Genomic DNA, 12595 nt, shown 5'->3' with positions numbered 1-12595 from the left:
TTTTGAAGTAAGGTTCCTTCTTCCTAAAGTGAGCCTCTTGTATGCAGCATATTGAAGGTTCTTGCTTTATTATCCAGTCTGCCACTCTACATCTTTTGACTGGAGCATTTAGTCCATTAACATTTACAGTAATTAGTGATAGATATGTATTTATTGCCATTTTGAACTTATTTTTGCAGTTGATTTGGTATTTCCTCTTTGTTCTTTTCTTCTTCCTTTGGTGGTTTAGTAATTTTCCTTTGTATTATCTTGGATTTTACTTAGTTTTTGTGACTCATTTGTAAGATTTTGGCTTGTGGTTACCCTTTTTTGTAAGTCTATTAACCCATTACTATAACTGTTTGTATTAAACAGATAGTAATATAATCTCAAACCCATCCTACGGAGAACAAAAAATTTAAAAAAGAAAAAAAAATACTCTATATTTCCTTGCTTCCCTCTCCCACTCTTAATGATTTAGATGTCTTCTTTCACAATTTTGTGTTTATTCTACTTGGAATTCATGATATTTATCATCTTTCCAGTTACGAGTTTCTCATTTTTGTAGCAACCTGCTTCTTTTCTATTTAGAGTAGACTTGATTTTTTAAAAATGTAAATTAACCTTACATTCCTGTGATAAAACCCACTTGGTTATGTATTATTCTTTTAATATATTTTGAATTTGGTCTGCAAAAATTTTGTTGAGAAAAATTTCTGTTAATTAGGAATACTGTAGTCTGTAGTTTTCTTTTCTTGAAATGTCTATCTGGTTTTGTTACCAAACTAATGCTAGTCTCACAGAATAAGTTGGAAAACAATCCCTCCTGTTCAGTGTTTAAAAGAACTGATGTAGAATTCTTTGCAGATTGGCATTATTTCTTCTTTAAATGTTTGGTAGAATTTACGAGCGAACTCATTGGAGCCTGGAGTTTTCTTTGTGGGGATGTTTTTATCCACTTCAGCTTCTTTAAAAGATACTTAGGTTATTTATTCTTCTTGAGTCAGCTCCAGTAGTTTGTGTCTTTCAGGAAATTTGTTCATTTCAACTGAGTTGATGTGTTTGTTGGTATAAAGATTATTCATAAAATTATCCTACCTGTTATTATGTGTAGAATCTGTACAATGTCATCTTTCTCATTCTTTTTATTAGAAATTTATAACTTCTTTTTTTCATTTTTCCTGATTAGTCTGGCTAGAGGTTTATCAATTTTATCTTCTCAAAGAACCAGCTTTCGACTTCAATGACTTTTCTCTATTTTGTTCTGTTTCACTGATTTCAGCTCTGATCTTTGTTATTTCCTTTTTTCCATTTACCTGGAATTTTATTTGCTCTTCTTTTTCTAATTTTGTAAGCTTGAAGGTGAAGTCACTGATGTGTGACCCTACTTCTTTTCTACATAGAAGTGTTCAGTGCTAAAAATTTCACTTGAAGTACTGCTTTCGTTGCATCCCAGAAATTTTGATGTGTTTTCATTATCATTCAGTTGCAAATAGTTTTTTTTAAACTATCTTTTCAATTTGTTTGACTCATTAATTATTTAGAAGTAAGTTTCTAAATACATGTTGCTCTTATTCTTAAAGGTTAGTTTATCTGGAAGTCATTTCTAGATTAACTGCTATTTTCTCAGCACTTTAAGATTATTCTACCATCTTTCATTGCTATCTTTGTATACTTTGGTAACAATTGGCTTTCATCATTGCTACTGCGAAGTCTATTTCTCCTGTAGGTAATGTGCTGCTTTCTGTTTACTTTAAAATCTTTTTTTTTTTCGGTCTTTGATAGCATGCAGTTCCACTAAAATATAATTATCCTATGTGGTATACATGTACTTTAAATATAGATTCATACATATATTTTTTAATTCTGGAAAAGTCTCAGCCACAGTTTCTTCAAATACTGTCTCTTTTCCATTCACTCTATTTTTCCCCTTGGGAGACTAATTAGACATGCTAGACTCTCATTCTATCCTCTAAATTTCATATTATCTCTTAGTATTCCACCTAGTCTCTCTTTCTTCTCTTTTCAATCTCTGCTCAGTCATTTTGACTAGTCTCTTCATGTTTGTTCATTTAAAAAATATTGTTATTTTATATTCTGGGTGATAATTCCATTATCTCAAGCCTGTGGAGTCTAAATCTTGCTTTTATTGTCTGCTTACTCTCTCATGATTAATATGTTACATGAATTCTGAGTGTTAACTCCTGTATTTAGATAATGTTAATTTGTAGAAAATAAGAGGTAAATTGAGGATGTTTTCTCCAAAGAGCATTTTGGTTTGCTGCCTCTTGGAGCCAGGGTAATACTGAACTAGGACCATTTCAACTTCTTCCAAGATCTCTGGCAGCACTTACAATGGTACTGGACAATATCCCCTACATGTGTGCCTACTGCTCAGAGTTCAGATTTCATCTTTTTTCTCTCATTATTCTTTTTGTTACTTGGAAATTTCTTCCACTTTCTATGAGCCCAGCCATGCAGTATAAATTATGCCTTATGTAGGTTCTCATTATTGTGACAAGAATGCTCTCCAGTGTATCTAGACTGCAACCAAAAGGAAGCCATAGTTCATAAGTTAACCTAATGTTTAATCCAGCTTAAAAGATACTTACTTTACAGTCATTTTCAGATCGCTTTATTTTCTTTTTACTTAAGAGTGATTTTTTTTCTTCTTCTTGCTGATTTTGTTGGCTGTCTTAGCTTTAATTTTCCTCAGCATTTTGATATGCAGGGTCATTCTGAGAGGGTGTTGTTTGTTTTCTCTGTCACTTTAGCTAAGGTTCTGGCTGTAAGACTGTATCTACTTCTTTGTACTTACTTATCTATTGTGCTCCCAGTCAGTGCCATGCAGTAAGCCTGTCTCCAACCTCCTTCCTTATAAGGGGCATTCTAGTCCCCACTACCGCAGAGAAATAACTTCTGGCTATCTCTGTTTTCAGATCCAGAGTTCAGAAGACTTGCAGCTTTAGCTCTATTACCCTTGCTTTATTTCTCAATTTCATTTCTGGTTCATGGAGATATGTAGCTTGTTCTTAAGTGGGGTTAAGTCCTTAAAATTAAAAAAAAATTTTTTTTCTATCATCTAGTGAATGCATAGTTCAAGTGGCCTTACAGTATGGATTTGAAATGACATCTTAAGCATGATTCCTATTTTGGTCTAATTTTAACAACTGGAATACTAAAAAATTACCTTTACTTCCTCTAAGTAACAGACCAATTGCTATCAAACAGGAAGCATAAGCCTTGCTCTTACTCACCTGCTCTGAGAGAAAATTATGTACATCTTCCCCTTCTGGTAAAAAGTCCTTCCAGCTGAGGTCAGCCTCCCTCCATAAGGCTCCTACTTTCTTATGGCTCTAAAACAGAGATAAGTCCAATCCATTTACTTTTACATTGGAAGGAGAAAAAAAAAAAAGCCTTGCTTGAAGTCAATAGTGCAGAACTGTGAAGACTAAAAAACCGAAACTATTTGTTGATATGAAGTTAATTTCTTAAGACCCCCTTAGCTTTCAAACTGAGATGTCTGGATATACATACATGTAGTAGTAAAAAGTTCAATAGCTTAAGGTTCAATAATTTATTTTACCAGATGACTAATCTGAGGATCTGAAAGCTGGTTGTTCGGGGTTTTTGAGTATAATCATGTAATGAGTCCAAAGCAGAGCTTATAAATTCAACACCATCTCTTTTCCTGGACAGTGCTATATGTACCTGCTATTAAAGCCATTCAGTAAGCCTCCCGAGAATCCCTCTTCATGTCAGATCATGATTATGCTATCTAACATGAGAATGAATAAGGAGGAAGTTTTTGCCCCTAAACCAGGAACGACAATTATTTCAAGAGCAAGAAACTCAAGGTTGAGCCCAAGAAGAGCTGTTGTCAGCTTTCCAGATGACGAGGTGCAAGTCCACTGCCTGAACAAAGTCACAGTGATAAAGAAAATTTTTTTAAACAAAATTCTCATAGAACATAAACTCTGGAATGAGCCTGAGTTTAAATCTTGGCTCTGCCGAGCTATCAGCTACGCCTTGGCCAAGCAGTCTATGAAATAACTAGTACATATTCCTTAGATGACACTTGCAGCCTCAAAGCCTGAAATTTTCTACAAATACAAGTTAACAAGAAATTGAATTTGAAGGACTAAAATCAAGTAAGTAGGAGAGGAGAGGAAAACTTTGGATTTACAAATTAGGGTTCAATAAAATCTTTAGTGCCATCAAGCAAGGAGTATTAATAACAAATAGACAATCAACTAGAACTAGAGACAAGTATACCTATCTATAACTATCCCACAAATGTGACACAGCAGGACTTCTAGATGGTTATGTGCTATAGCTATTAGAACAAAAGGGAAAGCAATTTACTATGAACCGATGACATTTATGAGATATATATACCCTTTTTCAGATTATTTCCCACTTTAGGTTATTACAAGATCTTATATATAGTTCCCTGTACTATCCAGTAGGTCCTTGTTGTGTATCTTATATATAGTAGTGTATATCTGTTAATCCCAGACTCTTAGTTTATCCTTCCCCCTAACCTTTCCCTTTTGTTAACCATAAATTTGTTTTCTATGTCTGTGAGTCTGTTTCTGTTTTGTAAAGAAGTTCATTTGTATCATTTTTCTTAGATGCTGCATATAAGTGATATATGGTATTTGTCTTTCTCTGTCTGATTTACTTCATTTAGTATAATATCTAGGTCCATCCATGTTGCTGCAAATGGTATTACTTCATTCTTTTTTAAGGCTGAGTAGTACTCCACTGTGTATATATACCACCTCTTCTTTATCCATTTATCTGTTGATGGATATTTGAGTTGCCTTCACATCTTGGCTACTGTAAATAGTACTGCTATGATCACTGGGGTGCAACTATCTTTTTAAATTCGAGTTTTCATCTTTTCCCTTTGCTTTCCCTTTTCTTTTAATTGCTGTAGAACATAATGATCCAAAAAAATTTTTAAGTGTTATATGTACATTAATTCATGTCACCTTCAGTGCCTTTCATTTGTTAGAGTTAATCTATCATCTCTCTAGCAGTGTCTACTAGGCCCCCAAATCTGTGTTAGTTTTCTATTTCTGTGTAACAGGTTACCACAAACCTAGTGACTTAAAATGACACCCATTTTTGGAACTAAAAAGAGGTGATGGTTGCATAATATTGTAAATTTTTAAAAAAGTACTTCTGCAGACTCAGAGGGAGAAACAATATGCTGAATTTTTTTCCAGTGGGGAGGTAATGGGTTTATTTATTATTACATATTTTTTTAAAAGAGGCACTGGGGATTGAACCTAGAACCTTTGTGCACACTAAGCATGTGCTCTACCACTTGAGCTATATCCTCCCCCTATTAATCAATGCCTACAAAGCAATGAAATCGGTTGTCCCAATATCTTTGCCTCTGGTTTGAATAAGTCAGAAATCACTCCAGAATTTTCACATGTGAGTTGTTCTGTTTTGATGTTTCTCACCCTAGGAGTTACATCTCCTCTGTGATGTTACACCACTTTCCCAAACCTCCTAGACCTCTAATACAGCACTGACATACTCTTTTGAAACCCTTGGTCATCTATACTTATCTGTCTCCCTCTTCAGTCTATAAATTCTTTGAAGGCTTAGTTATCTTTGTAGACTCAGATCCTAGCATAGGGCTTTGCAGAGAATTATGCAGTATTTATTAAACTAAAATAATGTAACTTAAAGATAGAAATTCACAATCCTGCAGAATCACCACCTGTTTCAAACAGATTACCTAGCCTGTGATCCAAAAATAATAAAATTAATCATTTTATGAATCCTATCTTTCTCTGAGAGCAGAGTTTTAATTAAAATCTATTAAAAAGTATAAATAATAAAGCCATTTTGTTTCAAGAGAAGATAAAATCCCTAGCCAGAAATAAAATACATCTTGAGATTCTTTAGAATTATACCAGATCTAGTTGAGATTAGTTAATTCTTTCCAAAATTACTAGAAAACAGAAGGACAAATATACCTCTGGAAAAAACCAGACTGAACAAGAGACTTCACTCTTTTTACCCAAATACTAAAAGTTAACAAAATTACTTGCACAGTGATACCTAAGCTTTTCACAGATAACCCAAGATCAAAATCACTACACTTCCTAATATGTTGCTAAGTCTGAAACTCAGTTTAACACTCACCATTTGTTTGCATAGAAGGTGCAATATTTCAGAAAGCAAGACTCCAGCTCTTCCAACAGGAAGCAGAGGTTTGCTAAATTCTCTGTAAAAGACAGGAGTAGTGAATAAGTACCTCTGAAATAATTCTCTGTTGCAGAACAGGAGGCAACGAGTATGTGCCAGAATAATATTGTGCAACCTCAATAATACTGGGGAGCCAGAGGTATCCAGAATATGCTCTAAGTAATAATTTTCAGCAGAAATAGTTCAGACACTTTAGAATTCCTGGATTTTTCCTTTTTCTTTAACAGCTTCAGTGATGGGAGCAATGCAAAGACCAGTCTCACTTAATAATCTGGTAATTTATATAAGCTCCACTTTAAGCTGAGAAGAGAGAAGCACCTTAGGTAACGGGAAGTTGTGAAGCTTAGTTATGAATTGTTCTTAAGAGAAGAAGATTTTCTTAAGAATATGGATGAAAGAGTAAGATATCAATTTTTTCATAGTCCAAATCACTATTACCCAAACTGTGTTCCACAGGATATCAGTAATTATTCCTCAAAAAAGGATTCTACGGTCAATTTAAGTGAAACAATGCTGAATTAAACAAAGCTAAACTGTTTTTATTTGTTGTTTTGTTTTACCATAGGATTCTCATAATCTTTAATTTGCTATAACATTTTATTAATCTCAAAGAAAAGGGACATAATAGTATGCAGAGTTAGACTATGTGAACAGTTTTGGGGAAACAATAATGTTTTGAAGGAGACTTTGGGAAATACTAGTCTATACAATATAACAACAATTTCCTACTCAAGTCCAATCCTAGGAAAGCCTAAGATCTCAGTTTCCTTTTATAACAACCAGAGCACATACTACACAGGTGCCACAGTCTGACAAGTTACTATATGGAAATATAACTTCTTACCACATTGGAACAATGATAGACAGACACAGAAGTCAGATTAACATTATGCTTCCAGGAGCAATCACCTTCTAGTTACATGATTCTGGAGCCACATCTATAGTCACTGCTAACCTTAATGGACCACAGGACTATTATATCACCATCATCTCTCCAATATAGTAAAATACAACATTTTTGTACTGAAATCAAAAGTCTTAAAGAGCCACAGGCTGTGTCCAAGAGTCTCCAAAGGCACTAAAGAAAGAGCACTACACTGAAAGGCCAGCTGGTAAGTTTTGTGTCAGTTTAACTACATACACATCAAAAGAAAACAGAACAACTTACGTGATAAGTTCTCTCATGGAGATTCCGCCTTCTTTTAACATGGGGGTCACCAGTTCAGCAAGGTACAACCAAATATGAGGAATATCAATGGCCATGTCATCTGCCAATTCCAATGTTTCTGAAAAACTAAAAAAGAACAGGAAAATAATTCACATGCAAATATAATTCAAAACAAACAAAGAGACCAAAAATCAGTCAACAAATACCTATTAAACAGCTGCTATGTTAGGTACTGTTCTAGGCATAAAGTAAACAAGTTCTCGCTCTCAAAGAGATTATGTTAGTGCAGGGAGAAAAAGAAAACAAACAAAAGCATATTTGCAGATGGGGCTCATACTCTGAAGAACATGAACTATGGTGCTAGGATATCTCTAGACGGTAATCAGAAAATACCTCTGTATGAAGTGACATTTGAAAGACTTCAGTGATGAAAATGAGGCAATTATGGGAAGTTCTAGGGTAACAAGCTATTCAGTTCTACCCCACACTATAAAGAGGTCACCGCTCACATCCTCTGAATCAGTCAGAAGCACTGACTAAAAACTTAGTGTAATGCAGACCAGACACAAACAGAAGAAAAGACAAAAAATCCTTGTCACTGAGGAGCTTACAAGGGGGAAAAACTCGATGAATACAAAAGAGCCTGTCAACATTACTATATAACATCATTATCATGACATGTTACAAACTATTCAACCTCTAAAGAAAAGCTAATGGTTTCAGGCTTACATGCTATGAAATATTTCTCAATGTGAAGTAAAATAAATGGGATTTTAGTGGGGAGGGTGTAGCTCAAGTGGTAGAGTGCATGCATAGCATGCACAAGGTCCTGGGTTCAACCCTCGGTACCTCTTCCAAATATAAATAAATAAATAAATAAACCTAATTACCTCCCTTTCATAAAACAAATAAACAAACAAAAAATGGGATTTTAAATATAAAATTCAGCAAAGTCAAATACAAAATTATCACCATAGTCTTGTTTACGCTGAAATACATAGCTATTCATTTACAAGTATAAGAACATACCTCAACACTTTGTTAATTATTCCCATATAAAGCATATTAAAAGGTACAAAAAGAAAAGTGAATTTAACCACAGGAGACATATACATAATTACAAGGATATACACGTCATCAGAAGGAAAGGGTGAATGAATGAAGGGGTCAAGGACAGGTGGTATCAGCCTACATTTCCTTTTGGAGCTCTGCATACATAAAATGTGTGCTTTTTCACTGCAGTTCCAGTTTCCTGCCAGAGTGTGCTACTCTTTTTACCTACATCAGAGGCCTACACATCACTAAAATTTTTGATTTAAGAAGAGGTACCACTACAAGGTAGGGTCACTTTTTTGAAAGTGCCATTTCAAAACAGTTTGCAGCTTAGCCACATTATCTAACTCTGGGCTTCACGAATCCTTAATGCCAACTTTGTCACCTCACAGCTTGAAATTACTTGACATCTATTTGCTATACAACAGATTCTTGACAGTTCTCTCATGTGCACTTTCAGCTCAGTTAATGTGCCAATGATGGAACATAATCTGGCTGAACTCCAGGATTTCTGGGTTAATTACCTATAATGCTTATTCACATTCCAGGGGTTAGTAGCATAGATTATTAAACTGTTTAAGGAGCCCATGAGACAACCATAGCCATCCTGGTCTTGCAGCAGTATACTGTTATTTTCATCTCATATTACAACTAAAAGATACCCATGTTCTTGCCCCAGCTTTCAACTTCCTGACAGGTCAGTTTATCATGGTCAGAGCCTGCAGAACACAATCACTGATCAAATCCATAGTGCTGATTTAAAACACACTGTTTGGCTGAACATAGGATATCTGCAGAACAACCTTGTAAGAGAGTGATTTCTTTCAGGTTTATAGTTCCTAAATCCTTTGTATGATTAAAAAAAATCCTGGATGTGCAGGCACTGCTAGATATGTCTTTGGACTACTACTTAGCCTACAACAATGCCTTGTATAGTATACATTTCTGTTGGCTGAATAAATGAAATAGAGCTACATCATACATTGCTCCTTGGTGTGGAGGGACCACTACACTCACAGACTGCACTTTGCTGAAGTCCACAAGTGGGACTTTAAGCATTCTTCCCCTTCATTTCAACTGCAGGAACTCTACTTTCATTTATTATATATATTGAGTTCCTGCCTAAAATGTAATTAAAGGAAGTAATAAACTGTTAAAAGTCAGAAATTTTTTAAAAATTCAGTAAAGTTCTCATCAGAAATCTGCTAAAAAGACAAAATAATCTACCACAATTGGAAATTATATTATCAGCAGCATCTTCTACAATTTGCACTATTATAACTTAATAAAAATATAAATCTTATTGTAGATAAAGAAAGAAAAGATAGTGAAGACATCTCAAAATCAGACTGGTCATGTATTATTATGACTGATCATAAGAGAATCTAACAACACGTAAAAGGAACGAATAAATAAAAAGAAGATGAAAAGCCTTCTTATTCTCCAGTATCATCTTCAAAGGAATACTACAAAAAAGACTATTTAAGCTAAATCTTATCTATGCGAGCAAAAGGGGTCTTCACTTGTTAACTAGCATTTCTACAATTTTACATAAAAAACTTAGTCTGCTTGTCCGCATCAGCTCTGAAAAGTATCTTTTTATCAATGTGGAATTGCCTTAAGTGGCAATAAAAGTTCCAAAAAAGTGATCAAGGAAGAGGTAAGAATTTCCTGTCCAACAAGCACCTTCCAAAGTGAAATACTAATATATCAAGATTCCTAAAGGGCACATATTTTATGTCTATGTCAGCCCCCATTTTTACAAGTGAAAGTCATCCTGTTTTATATTTATTACACTTTCAAAGAGATTTCAATTCTGTGGTGAATAGTGAACTATACTCAACTACCTTTACTAGACAATTTTTAAAAAGAAGCCTTCTGAAGCCATGCTATAAAATGACTGTACCACAATATTTGAAATGTATCTACCCAGACAATAATGCATCCACCTGTCTATTTAATTTGCATCATAAAGTATTTAGATTCAAGTCCTAAAAATTCCAAGAAGATGCTTGATGTTGTGGATGTACGTCTTACATTCAGCTCAGAGGTGATATGCTGATGTAACATCTTCTAAGGAAAATTCCAAAAGATCTAAGCTTTATTTATAAACAACCTGACACAATGAGTTTATTTGAAACTTCTGTCTAGTCTACCCCACTATTTAAGTAGTAGTGTACGGTTTGAAAGGAACTGTAGGAGAAATGGCAAATTCATAGTTGGCTGACCAGGGCCCAGTAACTTGGAAGTCTTCTACTTTGTTTTCCAGAATCATCACTGGCTTGGGGAGCTAGGCAGAAACAGCTGTAATGACTGCTCAGAAGTTGGCATCTGAACAGTATCAGCATCCAAGGAAGCTGACCTTAGATGCTCCCCTACAATGCTACGTAAGGACAGAGATCTTCGGATGCTTGAACTAGGGAGACAAAAGACAGGACATTTCCATGGCTCCAATGAAATGGCCTCTCTGGACAATACGAACTATTTATAAGTTAGGCTTCAGAAATAAGTGGGAAACTATGATCTACCTGCAAGAAGGCTCCTGGTGGATAGTAACACAGGGCTATCACTTTATTTCCATCTTAAGAAAAAAGTTGCCAGGCCTCTCCATTTAGGAAGGAATAGGGGTTTTGATAGGGCTCTTGGTCTAAGAATGGCCTGGTTAGGTCTAACTAAATATCAAAAGCTAGGCCTGGAGTCACTGTATTAGAGCTGCAGAAGGAAATAGGGATAGAGAAAGATGAAGTAGTTACTGGGACACAGAAGTGTTATCTCATTTTTGGTCTAAATAAAAGGTTGTGGTTGTGGTAGTATTGCCAGCAGCAGCACCACTACCAATGAAAGTGTTACGCCATGTCTAGATATGACATATTTTCCTCAGGGAATCCCACGAAGGGAAATGAAAACGTCTGTGAGATAGCTTAGAAACCAAGCTAGCACCTCATGAGTCCAATTAAGGTCAATGGATCTAGAACACACTTCTAGGGGCTTTCCAGATATGAATCAACTTCTGAGTATAGTATGAAGAGAGACAGAATCTCGTACATAGTAATCCAGCATTCTCATTTCCAAAATTTTCTGGTGAATATATCGTATCAGGGTAAAAAGCAAATATTTATAAATTAATAGTTATTACTGAAACTATAGCTTCAATTTGGCTACAGGCAGACCTCAATTTGTGGGGATGTAGATACCCTCATTTGCTATTATTATTTACACTGGCTTGTTACTGCAGCGAATCACAGATTTCTCTTTTAAAACTGAGAAAACATTTTGGCCTTGAAGATCAACCACCACAGCAACTTTTGCCAAAGTTTCTTACTAAGTTAACTGCGTCAGATGGCCTTAATCTAGTCGAGTCACTGAATTCAAGAGAAATCTAGCTTAATGCTGAAAGATGACTTTTAATGATCCTAGGAACCAGTGGTATGTATTTTTTGGGACCTTGAGGACAATGTCATCATTCCTCACAAAATCAAGTGAGTAATTATTCCTAAGTACATTCAACCTTAGTATTTAATGGTTACACTATTCTAAGGGGTTGGCTATATCTGAAAGATATATAGTGGCATTTCATCATGTGTGTACTTATAAGAACACAACATGAACCTGGCAAAAAAAATTTACAGTGAGAAAAATAAATAGTGCAGAATTCTAACTGCCATCCCACTCAATGAGCACATACTTCGAGTGAGTATGAGATGGGAGATGCAAATCTGACATTTATCTGTCAGGGGGTCTTAGGTCCTGTCCTCTTAGAGAGTGGGTACCTGCCAGTGCTGGGTGTGGTTCTATGTTTACATTGGCACAACAGGCTCCTAAAGCAAAATTTTTTATCATATGCAGTTTTTGCCTGAAATATTGATTTTAGAACCTAAGCCTGGAGAAGATTCTGTGATTGTATCACAAAGAACCTGATCTATGCACCTGTGATCACAAAGATAATCAGAATGTGATCAAATAAGGATGAAACACCAGTGACAGCCAGACTTCATCAAACACATCATCAATAGAAATCTTAATGAAACCAACTTGGAATAGACTAAATCATTAACCACTGGGAGTTATCTATCCTTCTGCAGGATAGGGTGGACAGATGAGCATTTCCTGGCCAAAATGAACCATGGTTTATTGAAAGGATAAAGCTTTTAAGTTTAAGTTAAT

At 35.1% G+C, this 12595-nt stretch overlaps 1 protein-coding gene across 13 annotated transcripts in view; it reads right to left on the bottom strand.

Annotated features, from left to right (window-relative positions):
• EIF4G3 (eukaryotic translation initiation factor 4 gamma 3) overlaps window positions 1-12595 on the bottom strand; it is a 320865-nt gene that overhangs the window by 13525 nt on the left and 294745 nt on the right. For 12 of the 13 annotated variants that reach the window (XM_072975193.1, XM_072975205.1, XM_072975190.1 and 9 more), the window contains 3 exons: window positions 7379-7504; window positions 6148-6229; window positions 3237-3335 (listed from right to left, as the gene is read on the bottom strand). In XM_072975193.1, coding sequence (XP_072831294.1) covers window positions 3237-3335; window positions 6148-6229; window positions 7379-7504 — 307 coding nt within the window. Of the gene's footprint in view, window positions 1-3236; window positions 3365-6147; window positions 6230-7378; window positions 7505-12595 lie in introns of those variants that run through there. The other variant, XM_072975201.1, reaches the window with a different exon arrangement.

The sequence above is a fragment of the Vicugna pacos genome, chromosome 13 (assembly GCF_048564905.1).
Source record: "Vicugna pacos chromosome 13, VicPac4, whole genome shotgun sequence".
NCBI classification, from domain to species: Eukaryota; Metazoa; Chordata; class Mammalia; order Artiodactyla; family Camelidae; genus Vicugna; species Vicugna pacos.
This window is presented reverse-complemented; position numbering and strand designations above follow the sequence as displayed.